The sequence below is a fragment of the Aptenodytes patagonicus genome, chromosome 17 (genome assembly GCF_965638725.1).
Source record: "Aptenodytes patagonicus chromosome 17, bAptPat1.pri.cur, whole genome shotgun sequence".
Lineage (NCBI taxonomy): Eukaryota > Metazoa > Chordata > Aves > Sphenisciformes > Spheniscidae > Aptenodytes > Aptenodytes patagonicus.
This window is the reverse complement of record NC_134965.1, coordinates 7,171,108-7,185,457: the sequence shown is the minus strand read 5'-3', so window position 1 is coordinate 7,185,457 and position 14,350 is coordinate 7,171,108. Positions and strand designations below refer to the sequence as shown.

At 43.3% G+C, this 14,350-nt stretch overlaps 1 protein-coding gene across 9 annotated transcripts in view; it reads left to right on the top strand.

The window, feature by feature from the left end:
• The window catches only part of MYO1C (myosin IC), a 59,535-nt gene extending 45,359 nt beyond the window's left edge, over positions 1 to 14,176 (top strand). For all 9 annotated transcript variants that reach the window (XM_076354269.1, XM_076354276.1, XM_076354275.1 and 6 more), the window contains 22 exons: positions 62 to 144; positions 859 to 964; positions 1,351 to 1,431; positions 1,827 to 1,918; positions 3,086 to 3,180; positions 3,407 to 3,453; positions 3,736 to 3,816; positions 4,021 to 4,126; positions 4,657 to 4,774; positions 5,001 to 5,114; positions 5,296 to 5,372; positions 5,541 to 5,609; positions 6,013 to 6,097; positions 6,297 to 6,456; positions 7,262 to 7,345; positions 9,059 to 9,152; positions 9,256 to 9,311; positions 9,814 to 9,949; positions 11,521 to 11,591; positions 12,065 to 12,162; positions 12,438 to 12,537; positions 13,620 to 14,176. In XM_076354269.1, coding sequence (XP_076210384.1) covers positions 62 to 144; positions 859 to 964; positions 1,351 to 1,431; positions 1,827 to 1,918; positions 3,086 to 3,180; positions 3,407 to 3,453; positions 3,736 to 3,816; positions 4,021 to 4,126; positions 4,657 to 4,774; positions 5,001 to 5,114; positions 5,296 to 5,372; positions 5,541 to 5,609; positions 6,013 to 6,097; positions 6,297 to 6,456; positions 7,262 to 7,345; positions 9,059 to 9,152; positions 9,256 to 9,311; positions 9,814 to 9,949; positions 11,521 to 11,591; positions 12,065 to 12,162; positions 12,438 to 12,537; positions 13,620 to 13,646 — 1,980 coding nt within the window. In that variant the 3' untranslated portion in view covers positions 13,647 to 14,176. The remainder of the gene's footprint in view (positions 1 to 61; positions 145 to 858; positions 965 to 1,350; positions 1,432 to 1,826; positions 1,919 to 3,085; positions 3,181 to 3,406; positions 3,454 to 3,735; positions 3,817 to 4,020; positions 4,127 to 4,656; positions 4,775 to 5,000; positions 5,115 to 5,295; positions 5,373 to 5,540; positions 5,610 to 6,012; positions 6,098 to 6,296; positions 6,457 to 7,261; positions 7,346 to 9,058; positions 9,153 to 9,255; positions 9,312 to 9,813; positions 9,950 to 11,520; positions 11,592 to 12,064; positions 12,163 to 12,437; positions 12,538 to 13,619) is intronic.
• The last annotated feature ends 174 nt before the right edge of the window (positions 14,177 to 14,350 follow it).

Below are 14,350 nucleotides of genomic sequence, written 5' to 3'. Positions count from 1 at the left end.
GATCCAGTGATGGATCGTAGCTGTGAGTACGTATCAACATTTATTTTTTGCCCTATTGCAGGAAGGAGAGTTTCCGGGCTGGAGAAGTACAACAGTTCTAGGGTTGCTTGATATCTATGGATTTGAGGTTTTCCAGCACAACAGGTTTGTTTCAATCGATGTCTCTGAGTTTTGAGTAAACTCTGCGTGACTTCTTTCATTGCAGTGTTTTCTCTCTGTTGTGAAATAAAACGTTATTCCATCTCTGGTTCTCTTAGTAATAAGAGAGAAAGAGATGACGTTTAAACTTCAGGAAATCAGCTGAATAACTGGTAATCGCAGGGCTTCTAACACTCGGGGCATCCAGCTAATACGTAGCATTTACAGCTATTGAGGTTCCTGGTACTTTAAAGAGACTGTTGCCTTTTTGGGGCATGTTCGTGCGATAGCTTGAACTATGCCTTTGTCCGGCTCTCCGGCACAGTGGTGGCTGTTGTGGCGTCTTTCCACGGTGGGGTGAATAGGAAAACACAGCTATAAATCCGTGTATGGGACTGTGTCAGAGCCTGGAACCTGACTCTGGCAGATAGCCATGAACTGAGACTTTGAAATTTGCAGTGTTATTGGGCCCTTCTTCAAAGTTTTTGTGTTCCTGTGTGTCCCACCCTTCATGTCCGTTTTTCCCTCCTTCTGGAACTCTTTCGTGAGATTCGCTAAACTTACTAAATTTATACATTCAGTAAATAAACATTTTGCTAAACCTCTTCCATTTCTCTTGATTTATGCAGATACATATTCATGCTGCTGCCCACTGATCACAGCTTCTTCTACTTGTGGTACAGTGTTAGTGATTATTTTTCTGATTTTTTTTGTTTGCAGCTTTGAGCAATTTTGTATTAATTATTGTAATGAAAAACTGCAGCAGCTCTTCATAGAGCTCACATTAAAGTCGGAACAAGAGGAATACGAGTCAGAAGGCATAGCGGTAAGAGCCAATATCATCGCTTCCACTGTCTCCTTTGTAGCACCTCCTGCAGGCCAGAGGATTAGAGAAGGAGCTGCTAATAACGGTCTCCAAAGTAAATGAATTTAAAGAACTTTCCTTTTCCCTTTCTTTTTGAAACACTTTGGTAACTCTGTGTGATACAGCTAGAAGTGAGTAATGCCCTTCCAATCTTATACTTCGATTTAAAAAAAAAAAGCTTTTTGAAGGGAATGTCAGGAAAACAAATTTGATGAGTGAAAAAGCTTTGTTTCGAATTCAACAGAAAGATTATTTAAGTAAGGTGCTGTCTGAAATGTTCTGAAATTTTCATGTTTTTTTCCGGTCTAGAATTGTTTTCACCCAAGTGTGATTTCTTGTCTTTATAGTGGGAACCAGTTCAGTATTTCAATAACAAAATAATTTGTGATTTGGTGGAAGAAAAATTCAAAGGCATCATTTCTATTTTGGTGAGTTGACAACACCTTTTTAAATGATAAATTTGGGGCAGCGTCGTGGAAAACAAGGGGAAGAACACAGAAAAAAACGGTTTAAGCTTATGTTAGGACTGTTTGAGGAGGCGGGAAGAGCAACGATACACTGAACAGTGACGCCGTTAAAAGCCATATTGTATCGCCTCCATCTGCTCTTGGGAAAGAAGCTTCCAATCCAGGCAGCCTGGAGGGAGGAAAGTGTTTTCCTTTTCAGCTCAACAATTCTCCACTTGTTGAACTAGGAGATGGCCCCACCTGCTAAAAGGCCAAAGGGTCAAACTGGGACAGTGTTTCAGTGAGACAGAATTAGAGCTGGCCCGCGCGCTGACAAGCAGAGAAAGAGATGAATGCTAGAACGCCTGTGTTTGCAGGATGAAGAGTGTCTGAGACCTGGGGATGCCACAGATACAACATTCTTGGAGAAACTGGAGGAAACTGTGAAGAACCACCCTCACTTTCTCACGTGAGTGTTCACCTAGCTGAGGACAGTTATACTGGTAGGAACCAAGTGTGTGATAGAGCCTAGAGCTTTAATTATTCCTAGATAACGTTATAACTCATTGTGTGTGTGGCAGTAGCATCCTAGGTATGCTGGGTCCCACATAAAAGATGATCGTCTTTTCTTTTGCAAAGAGATTAGATCGTGAGTTAAGGTAATGTAGAATAAGTTGTCAACACTAACTGCCTTGCTCTTCTCAAGCTGCGCTTCAGCGTACAACAGGAGCAACAAAACTCTCGTTACTGACTTGCCTCTTCACCCATCTCTTCCTGGCATCCTACTGCTAATATGTCCAAGGAATTCGCAGGCTTGCGGCTTCTTGGCTCTTCCAAGATCCGGCCCAATACGTCAGGTGTGACAAACTCTCCGTTTTGGAGTATTAGGCTAAGCCAGACCATTCCCCAGCATCGATGGCTTCCTGGGGGAAGACGCCTGATGACTCAAGTCGGGCCTAGGAATAACTAGAACACAGAGCAGAATTTTACTGGTAAAAATAGTGTTCAGAGGTGTGTCTGCATTAGAATGGTTTAAGCAGTGTTGGTGCTTCTGAAATTGAGAGGTTTATATTGCAGTAACTCACCTTTGTGCCCGTCTGCTTCCCAGACGATACCGATATCCTCCTTTGACTTTGGTAACCTACCCGTATTGCCACCGCTCCAGTTCAATGGGTGTGAATTCCATGTTTCACCTTTCAGGTTGTTTACTTCAGTTTTGGAGCTCCAAATGTCCTTTTATTCTTACTGAATGTTCTGCTTATGCTCGAATTAGGATCTGTACGGCATTTCAGGAGTATGCCAGCCTGCTGCCAGCGTCTCCACTGCCCTCTTGCCTTGCTGCCTCTACTCTAATTTCATGTGCATGCAGAACCACTCTGCAACCTCGCCAGGAAGCTGAAAGTTCATCCTTTTGAAATAAACATAAATACGTTTTACGACATTTTTATGATTTGCTGGTTGATAACTCTTTATTTACTTTTGGTCTTGAAAATCAGCAAGTCAGATTTATTCCCCCCCGCCCCCCTGCTGTGTTCACATAGTCCCACTCTTGGATCAAATGCCATAGTGCTTTTTTGAAGTGAATCCCCCTGTGAAACGTTTTGTTTCTCATGAAGCTTCTTCACTTTCTCACCAGGCACAAGCTCGCTGACCAAAAGACTCGCAAGTCACTGGGGCGGGAGGAGTTTCGGCTTTTGCACTATGCTGGAGAGGTCACCTACAGCGTTGCAGGTAAGTGCGTGCATCATCTCCGCTGTCTCTCACTCTCTTCTCCGCCTCCCATCCTCTGCCCTTTGAATTAAAACAGCTTCACTATATAGTAAAGAAAAATCTGGGCATAGAATACGTCCACACATCATTCCATTAACCAGATTAATTTCCCATCTCAAATTCCTGCCTTGTCGTGAAGTTCCTGTGGAACAGCGGTGGCAGCCTGAGCGGTTTCTTTTTCTTCCAGGTTTTCTAGATAAAAACAATGACCTTCTCTTTCGGAACCTGAAGGAGGTGAGTGTGGATAGAGGACATTTCCAATACTCAGCAGAACGAGGAGTCGGGTTTAAAATGGGGTGGCACATGAGGGAAAAGATTCTTCTAGACTCTACCTGGAGAATGCGTGTCCATAGGGCTGCACTATGAAAAGACAAATTGAGGTGCCCAAAGTTCATCTTACTATTAAAAAGCAAAAGAAAACAAAAAAACCCAAACAAACAGTTTTGTCCCCTGTTTCTTTGATAGTTCTCTGAAGAATACTCTGTACTTTATCTCTGAAAACGTCTCTCTCTGCAGACCATGTGCAACTCGGAGAATCCTATCATAAGTCAGTGTTTTGACAGGACAGAGCTGACAGACAAAAAGAGACCTGAAACGGTAAGAGCGCAAGAGCTGGATGGAAGTGGGACTATGTCCTCTTTTTTAAAAGACATGTCTTTTAAAAAAGATGACCATAAAAAACACGGTAATCTGAACGCAAGCCTCTTGCATTTAAATCTGGGAGACTGAGGTTTGTTCTGCAGTCACGAGTACTAGCTGTAAGTCATCGCTTCATACATAGTTTTCTTTCTTTTCTCCTAGGCAGCAACTCAGTTTAAAAACAGCCTCTCCAAACTCATGGAAATTCTGATGTCCAAAGAACCCTCCTACATTCGTTGCATGAAACCTAACGATGCCAAACAGGCTGGTACGACCCTGGTGACTCTTCCTCTTTTTTTCTATGGCAGCTATATATAGACCACTAGATCCCAGTCAGTGAGGCACAGAAAGGACCTCAAATGAAGAAGTCCTGCAAGATTTTTTCATTCTGGGTCTGTGCCAGAGCTTCTTGTGGGGAGGTGGTGGCAGTACCAGCAGCCAGGAATCAGAATGGGAGCACTGGTCTTGGGTGGAGTAAGGACGTGTTTAAAGCAAAGAATTATTAACCCACGTGACTTCCTTTTAATGACCTTTATTCTCCCTCATTTCTTCCTCCTGCATGCATAGAACATCCTAAAGGAGAACTTCTTTTTGGAACTAAATATAAATGTATATTAAAGGGGCGGGGGGGGGAAGACAGGAGACACAAAGTAAGGTGTGTAGGACTTGCACCATGAGGCTGGGTTAGAGGTTAAAGATAATTGTGTAAGATACGACCAAGAACTGAACGTTCCCCTTCTCCAGATGAAGGGACAGGTATACATTGATCACGTCTCTCTCTTTTCATGCTCTCTCAAGACCGATTTGATGAAGTTCTAATCCGACATCAAGTGAAATACCTAGGGCTGATGGAGAACCTCAGAGTGCGCAGAGCTGGGTTTGCATATCGAAGAAAATACGAAGTTTTCCTGCAGAGGTAGGATTTACCTCCTTGGACTTCTCTCTCCCTGCTGCTTCCTCCCCCTGGTCTCGGTCCCACAGATGTTGAGGCTGCGGAGCTGTTCTGAACAGCAAAGAGGCAGCCCTTACACCTGAAGGACTTACTTTCTTGAGGGAGCGAGAAGCATGGCCTCTCTCCCTTCCCGCTGCCCTGTGGGGATTGGACTTCTCTCCCCAAGATTTCTTCTGCTGTCGATTTACAGGTACAAATCACTTTGTCCAGAAACATGGCCTACGTGGGATGGACGGCCCCACGATGGGGTGGCTGTGCTGGTGAAGCACCTTGGCTACAAACAGGAAGAATACAAAATGGGACGGTTAGTTCTTCTAGTTTCTTAATTTGAGATTATGAATCATTGGACATCCATGTCATTGCTTTTAAATAAGGCTTCTCTATCTAACGGGTGAGGAAAAGATAAGAGATCCCAAAGGGGATGCTAAGGGCAGGAAGCAAACTTCTCCGGCATGTTAAACACAATTCTCTATTTCTATTTGTAGAACAAAGATTTTTATCCGTTTTCCCAAGACCTTGTTTGCAACGGAAGATGCTCTGGAAGTGAGGAAGCAGAGTCTGGGTGAGTCACACGCACTGCAGTAGCTTCGTGGACAGTTACCTGTCTGTTTTCTGATTTATTTTTTTCTGTTTGTTGGGGTGGGGGGATTTTTGTTTAAAAAGTTGACCCTTTTTCTACCAAAATCTGCTTGGTCACAATTTCAAATTGCTGTTTTTCTTGCAATTTCAGCCACAAAAATGCAGGCCACATGGAGAGGTTTCTACCGTCGAAAGAAATTCCTGCACATGAAACACTCAGGTATGAGACAGAGAGAGGAAACCGCAGTGCTGTGCAATTGTGCGGTTTGAAGTGGCCGTTGTTGTCAGAGATGACTTGAGTTTGATGGGCAAGAAGGAGCGTCCCCAAAGCCTTGCTGGAAGTAGAATGGAAGGTGTCGGTGCGGTACCCAGTCCTTCCACTTAACTCATGTTCACCCAGCAGCCCCCACACAGCGGTTCCCATCCGCCGGTGCTTTTTATTGACACTTATCCATTGTGTCATATTGTTAAGAACTTAAATTCTGTTCTTTCCCTAACGCCATGTTGAAGGCTGTTTACTTACAGAGCGGGCTTTCTTGAGCACTCTTTGTTGCCAGTTTTGTACGGCGTCAGTATTGGTATGAAGGAGCTCACTTAGGGGAAAACCTTTGTATTATTTTTAGCAATAGCGATCCAGTCCTGGTGGCGGGGAACCTTGGGACGCCGAAAAGCTGCCAAGAAGAAGTGGGCAGTAGAGACTATCAGAAGGTGCGTAAAGAATAAGCCAAGCCATCAAATGGGTACTTGTTTCTTAACAATAGGATGGTAAGAATAAACTTTCTTGTCACTATAGTGTCAGAGCTTTTTTTAATAAATTACAACTACTAAGTAAATCCCAGAAAATGGTTTGGTTGGAAGAGACCTCTAAATACCTCTAATTTTCTAACAAAATTTTCTTCTTCCTCAGGTTCATTAAAGGTTTTATTTACCGGAACCACCCTCGCTGCCCAGAGAACGAGTATTTCCTTGATTACATCCGCTTCTCCTTCCTGATGAACCTCAAGCGTAATTTGCCAAAAAACGTTTTGGACAAATCATGGCCAACTCCTCCTCCCTCGCTCTGTGAGGTAGGCACAGCCGCACCAGGGTCAGATGAATGATCCGCAGGGTGGAGGGGACGAATGGCAGTACTGAAGACCATGGGCCAGCAAAGGCCTGAGGGGACCCTCCTGCTACCAGAGCAAGAAGGAACCAGGTTCTCGCTCAAGTTCCGCGTCGCGTTAGCATCTCTACTAGTAGAATTAATCCACACATCATCACATGGGTGTAATTACAGCATATCTCTCAAATTATTAGAGCTATAGTATTGAAAGTTCTTGAGAGTGTGGTGCTGTTGCAACACCATTTTCTAGTGGTTTTCTCATCCGTTTCTGAAATTTTCTTCCCTTTTTCTCTCAACAAATTAAGTTCCCTCTGGAAAGTTAAATTGGCTGCAATGGCAATGTCGTTGCCTGTGAAGAACATACTGAACTTCCTCTATTGCCATTATTATTCTGCATCTGGCAGAGTTGGGGTTTTTATCTGATCAAAACAAAATACTGCAGAAAGTCCCAGTTATCTTACCCAAAGGTCCTTGGTTGTTTGGAATGCAGGTACAGCTGGAAGCGAGGAAGGGCACAGCAGTGTAAAGTGGAGTGCTCCTGGTATTCGTTCTCCATTCTAAAGCAGTTGGAGAACGTTGCGGGGCAAACTCTTAGAAAGGTGGAAAACAAACTTCCTGTTATTTAATTTTAGAAGCGACTCTCAGTAATGAAACAGTATTGTAGTTCAGCAGTGCGTTTTCTGCAGTTGCTTCTCATCTGTCTTCACTGTTTGAATTGGTTTGTCAGTAATTTTGAGCTGTTTTCATTTGTTGTGCCATTTCTTCTTCAGGCATCCCAGCTCCTGCGACAGCTCTGTATGCAGAACATGGTCTGGACCTACTGCAAGAGAATCAGCCCAGAGTGGAAGCAGCAGGTACGAGACAACTTTTATGTTACTTCACAAACTACGCTGATGTTCCCGAGAACAGCATTATTTATTGTAAGAAATTAAGGAGGGGAACAGCTGGATGGGAGGGACAAGGGTCCTACTACAGAGGGAGGCACAGCAGCAGTGGTGAGGTGGAGGAACTCCTGAAATCTGCGTTCTTCCGTGGTTGGTTAACGGTTCCACAAGAACACTGATTTTTTTTTATTTTTTTTAGGTTAGTGACAAAAATATAAGACCAGAATGTGCATAAAATAAAAGAAAAACCATTATACATGTAATTTCAATACATATTATTTAAATAGTGTTGTATATCCATGCCCCTGTATAATTTCTATACTGAAAGGCCCTGTTCTTCTTCCCATGGAAGACAGAAATGTAAGCCGCCGCATTATTCTGCTTGTACCATATAGAGAGCAAGAATTCTGCAGACACAAAACTAGTCATTTTCCAAACAGAGAAGTTACATGAACAGTTACAGCTGCTGTTCTAGCTCGAACGAACAAAAATGATACTGAAATTTGATTCATCTTAGTCATGGGAAGGTAGGGGGAGGGAATTTTTTTAATATTAAAAAAAGCTCAGTGAAGGGACGTAATAGGAAATGTATACGTTAAACAGTTTAGATGTAAGAGATGATTGTGATAGTTGTCATTAAGCTTTTTTTTAATTGCATAGTGTATCATACTGCTTATGAAAGCCTGCAATGTATTAAGCACATGTAATGAAATGCTGTAGATTAGTTAGTGGCTGAGCCTGTGATTAAGGACACAGGATTAATACCAGCTGTTACTGAGCTGGAGGTGGAAACTTGGCCTAATGCTTTCTTTACCCCAGCAAACCCGACTCACTGGTGATGAGTATCTTTTATCCACATTTTTACCTGTAAATCATCTCAGGTATTTTAAACTCTGTAACAGCCCCTGTAACATGCATTTGCCCGAAATAAAGCAAAGGGGGTTTCCCGTTTCCTCGTTCACTGGTTTTGTTCTTATTCTGAAGGAGCCCAAGTTGGGAGCTAAGAGCACAGGTCGTATTTACAGTGTGGGGTGACTGCCCCTCTGAAAGGGACCAAAGGTTTACGGTGACTAACCATTCAAACAGGAACTCCCAGGGCAACACGGCAGCTAACGGAACTGTGCTGTTTGTCAGAGGATAAGGTAGAGAGTATTGAGCAGATCAGGGAGCTGTAATGAATGTGTTACACGGTGCTAATAAGGACATAACTTTTTTGTCAGGACTTCAAGTAAAGGCTTCAGGGGGAGAAAAAAAAATAACTAATCTGAAACATGAAAAAAGCCAGATGGGGTAGAGCAGGAGAACAAACTGTTTAAGCTTAAGGAGGAAGAGTTAAGAGAATCACTGCAGTGGGAGGCTTCTGAGACTTTTTGAACATGGGCATTATCAAAATCCAGAGACTAGGTCCAGATAAATTCAAACCAGAAATGTGATGCATACTTTTGAGATGAAAGATAAAGGGGAAAGAAAAAAATTCTTTTCTACCCTAAAGATTGGGTAGCTGTTGAAAATGTAAGGGATGTATGGAATATTTTGTGTAATTTTGTGACTAGTATGATTCAGGAGTCAGAACGCGATGACGACTGCTAAAAAAACAAAGAACATCTCTTTTAAGACAAATTTTATCTTTTTATTTAAGGAGACATTTTATACTAAACAAGAATACATCTTTTGTCCTTGCAGTTGGAACAAAAAGTAATTGCCAGTGAGATTTTTAAGGGCAAAAAAGACAATTACCCTCAGAGCGTTCCTAGACTCTTCATCAACACTCGACTTGGTGAGTAGGTGGTGTGAAGTTTAACAGGAAGAAGAAAGGGAAGGATTAACTACTCTTGCTAGAAATTTCTCTTTCTGACCCCACTGTTTTGGTTTTAATACAGGTAATGAAGAGATAAATGCTAAAGTCCTTCAGGCTTTAGAAAGTGAAGCAATTAAGGTGAGATATGTGTCCTAATACTTTTGCCGAGCTTCTAGAGTTATTCAGCAGAGTATCAGATTAGATTTCTGAAGAAAATACAGCAGGAATTTTACATTATACTAAGCTTGTAATACCGTAAAAGATAGTCTATGGGAAGAGCTGATGGCTCAGAAATATGATTTTGAGATTTGGGCAAGTTTTTGTCAGTGAAGAATTGAAGGCGTTGCAGCCGGCAGGGCTGGGGAGGAAAAGAGTGATAAAGAAACCTACACAGACTGAAGCTAAACCTAGATTTTTCAAGCCCACAGTCAGACAGCTGTAGTCATCAAGTTACTGTTCAGAACTCTTCTAGGTCAACAAGGATGTCTGTGGCAGAACTGAGACTAGGACTCAAAAGGATTGCCCCCAGTCCCAGTTTACCAACCACGGGTCAGTACCTCCTGCAAGCTCTCTAGGCTAGAGGGAAGGTAGCTGACAATTAAACAAGTTGCATTTTTAGCACTGTTAACGCTTATTTCAGTATGCAGTTCCTGTGATCAAGTATGACCGGAAAGGATACAAAGCAAGAGCACGGCAGCTGCTTCTTACCCAGAACGCAGTCATCATAGTTGAAGAATCCAAAATCAAACAACGAATCGACTATGCCAATCTGACAGGTGAGAATGGTAACATAAGTGGGGTTTGGCTCACTTGACTGAAGTCAGACTTCACCTTGGCTACAGTTAAATAAGTAATAATAAAATAATCAATTTGTCTTTGTCCTGGACAAGAATGGAAGTATCTGATACTGACAAGCATTTTAAGTCTGTAATATCTTGAAACTGAGTTTTTTCTAAAATTAAACTCCGTAAGATGTCACAAAAATTACTCAATTCATCTCCCCCCCAAGCCTCCTCCGAAGTCATTTCCCAATTGCGCATCTCTGCCGCAGGGGAGTTGCGCCATCATTACATAGCAGTGGCTTGGGTCACCACTCCAGCTTTCAGCCCTCTGAATATCTGACACGGACTTGACGCTAATTTTAGAGGGGGGACCTTGGTCAGACAGAGAAAACTGCGGAGTCTGGTGACTGTAGTTATTACTTGGCTTTGTCTGAAACTTCTCAGTTCACAGCCTTGTCTCCAGCTCTGCTACAGTTCCTCTTTACAGCCAGTTTTGGTGCTAATCATTTCAATGTTAGCCTGATGCAACTATCTCTGCATTTCTAACTGTCACCCTTTGAAGTGGTTTCCAAGGGCAACACTAATTTGGGGTTCTGTGACTCCCATAAGACACTAAAGATGTATGTTTACCTCTGCTAGGGTGTTGGGCTAGCTCAATTTAAATAGCTAATCCGGTTCATATCAAGATATTAAACAAAGTCCAAAAATAAACTATGAAGAAACAGACACTCCTGAAAGACAGCACAGTGCTCCTTAACTAATCCCTACCCACCTACCCCAGGGAGAGGATTTTTTTCATTTAGCAACATGAGCAACTCCCTACAGAGGCTGAGCCTCTTGCTTACTGTACGGTCAGAAGGCACCGCTGGCTGGTGAGTAGAAATGCTGGATTCGGAGCCCGAGTCGGTCACAGTGCAGCATAACGAGAACCTGCAGCAGCTCAGGACTGGATCTGCAAGGACCAATACGCCAGCGAGTGGGTGTGGGTTCAGCCTGTCCCCAAGCCTAGCTGCAGGGCGAGCAAGGAATTCACAGCAGCGACAGCTTTCTGGAGCCAAGCTCCTACAGCAGCTCTGGCCTTTCTTACCACATGTTGGCAGTGGGGGGAAGACAACAGTGACCCCATTGTTCCAATTGTCCCTCTCCTTCTTCGTACCCCAGTAGTGACACCGCTCATCCACCTACAGGGCTGGAATGAAGTGTCTGTCCAGTGGGTGCTGAAAGGTAAAGTTTTGGTCATAGGTCCCTTAACTGGCCAAAGTAGCTCTCTGTCAAGTCCATGAAGGCCGTGACAGTTTGTAAACAGGCGTTCTTCCTACTTCTGATGGACAGAGGCATCTGAAAGTTTCTTTTCCATCTTAAAGAGCACAGTTTGAAGCTGTCACCTTGCAGCCTCTTCAGCCTCGCTGCTGGCATGTTAGCGCAGTGCTTCTGTGCGGCTTCTCAGCTGTCGGGTTTCTTGGTGTGGGAACAACAGTTGCTGCGTTCCTGGGTGAGGTTCTGAAACACATGCAAGAATCCCAGTAGAGTTGTGTTGGGTGTCAAATGGCCATTCTCTATTGCAGGCATCTCCGTCAGCAGCCTGAGCGATAACTTGTTTGTGCTGCACGTGCACTGTGAGGATAACAAACAGAAGGTAGTGGGACTCATCCATCATTTCTCCAGCCACCTCTAGAAAAAGTTTTAAGGGCACAAAGAGCAGAAGATCCAGCTGGGGGGGGAGACACCACACACACAGTGACACATGTGTAACTAACTTTGTGCCAGCTCTAAGTAGCATTTCACTTATATTTACATGTGCTCACAGATGGGGTTCACCAGTGACTTGTTCACAAACAGGATTGGTGCTGTCCCTTGCCCCCATTACTGATGATACCTTGTAAATCAATTAACTGCCATAAGTGCAGTGTGACCCACAATAGAGACCCAACCCCCACCCCAGTGTGACCCAACCCCCCAGAGATCTCCACCAAGCCTGGTGTCCACTCGGAGAAGTGTTTTCCCATGCTAACCTAAGGAGAGTTCTGTCCCTGTTAATGACAGCATAACCATTTTGGTATACTGATGCTGTAAAGCCATGATCATAAACCATTGTCTCTCTCCTCCCAGGGAGATGTTGTACTTCAAAGTGACCATGTGATCGAGACACTAACAAAAACAGCCATGCAGGCAGACAAAGTCAATAATGTCAACATCAACCAGGGCAGGTGAGTGCAGCCAAGCCCCTCTCAGGAGCTGCCTTGGTTTTCTTGTGTTGGTTCTGAAGAGAGCTCTGCTTCAGCATTAAAGGGCTACAGAAACATACCTGAACAGCATCAAAATGTACCCAATACATCTTAACTAAGGCTCCATTTCCTTGAACAAGCAGATCTATTGCAGCTAAGCGTCAATACAAAGCAACCACTTACACGAGAAAAGGGTAAAAGTAAGCTAGTAGAGAGGTCAAATACTCATCAAATCTGTTCTTACCTCCTCTTCGCAGCATAAAATTTACAGTTGGGCAAGGCAAAGAAGGCATAATTGACTTTATATCGGGATCAGAACTGCTTATAGCCAAAGCCAAGAATGGCCATCTAACAGTGGTGAGTACAGGCCGAGGTCGGTAAGAAATGGTAGTTCACTCGCAGTGGATCCAAACCCAGATTTTGGCATTAAACCGTATTTGCAGCAGATGGACACATGCCACATGACTTTCTTGCTGAATGCACTGCCCTGGCCTACCAGCCTTTTCCCCAGTTGGAGCTGTGCATTGTATTTCTCTTCCTGCAGTCTCGAGACTGCCAGGCTTATTCAAACTCATCGAGTGATTGTCCAATCACTTCTTTTTTTTCCTCCCCAAGATTCAGGCTTTAATGCTATACTCTGTTGCAAATCAAATTTTAGAAAGACATTTAAAAACGCAGGAAGCAAAAAGAAATCCTCTTCCCTTCTCAGATTGTTTGTAGTCTTCCTGCTAGTCACATATAGTCATGCAACTGATTTATGCGTTGTCAGATTAAAGGTTTTATTCAGAAATAAATCCAAAACCTAGTCAGACTGCACTCACCCCCCTTCCAGCATCAGAGCTAAAAGAGCGAGCTCCCCTGTCCTACTGCAGGCTGACCAGCCTCAGAACAGCAATCAACATTCCCGCTTCCCTCTTCACTGAAACAGTCTGTTCTATGAAAAGCCACAAATGTAGCGCTGCCGAAGGATTGCCTGTAGACTACACAGGAAGAGAAATTAAATTTGCATAAGCATGCTGAAGCAAGGATCAGGCTGCTTTATTTGCTATCGGTAACAGCAAACCAAGTAACTTCTTAGACTATGAAGAAACACATCCCATAATTTTTTTCCCCTGCCTTTTCAAACCATCCCTGGGAACATTCTTCCAGTTTTGCCCCTCCCTCCTCAGCAAAGCAGTCGTCTTGTACTGCTAGCCTAGGGAGAAGTTTTTAATATAACCACAGGCACTGGGGCATAAGAGCACTGTGGACTCCAACTTACTGAATTGCCAGTATCAGCTTGTGTTTCCTGCCCAGACTGGCCAACTTCAGAGCAGAGCAAGCTTTACATGCTGTGGCGCAACAGCTTAATTCTACAAGCCAGGCTTTAGTGCGCTTTAGAGTTGTTGCAGTATCTTTGTTTTCAACACACTTTCTAGCTTGTCCTCCTTCTCCTGCAGGTTGCTCCACGTTTGAATTCTCGATGATAAAACGTGCCACCACGACAGGACCTTTTCCTCCGTCAGTCTGACTGCACCCTATAGAATTGGCTGGACATTGTTCCCAGCAAAATCCCTCCTCCTTCCTCGCTTTGCTCATTTTGTTTATTGTTACCAAAGACCTGCACTTTCAGAAAAAACCCACAAAATACATCTTGCTTTCTTGTCTTAATATGAAAGTTCCAAAAGAAAGGCCTTCTCTTCCTTACCTTAGTGGCAAACGCATGGGTCCAACGCAATGTCTGTGAAACCGTGGCTCATGAAACATATTCAGCTGGGCTTTGAGGGAGAGGTAGCTCTATTAGAGTTTAAGCCCCAATGGAAACGACCAAAATTTTGTGCTTGGCCTCATCAAAAAGCACAATCGGAAAACAAGTAACTAACTCTGCTGCTTTGTCAGCCAAATCAATGAAATGCCAAACTTTATATTCAGAAAGTTTTATGAAGAATTTTGCTCTGAGACGTTTTGATGCTTTGTGTTACAATATATTAAAGCCATATTCTGTAAATGAGTACAACCCTGTAAATACTTTATAGCTGAGTATGCGAGATGCACTACAAGAAATGGAGTTGATATGGAAACTTTTATGTTTTAGATTTGGAATTTTTGTTGTTTTTAGTTTATGATTATAAGGTGTGAACCTGAGAAACCCATCATGTAACTTCTTCACTGATCTGGATCAGAGACTCTT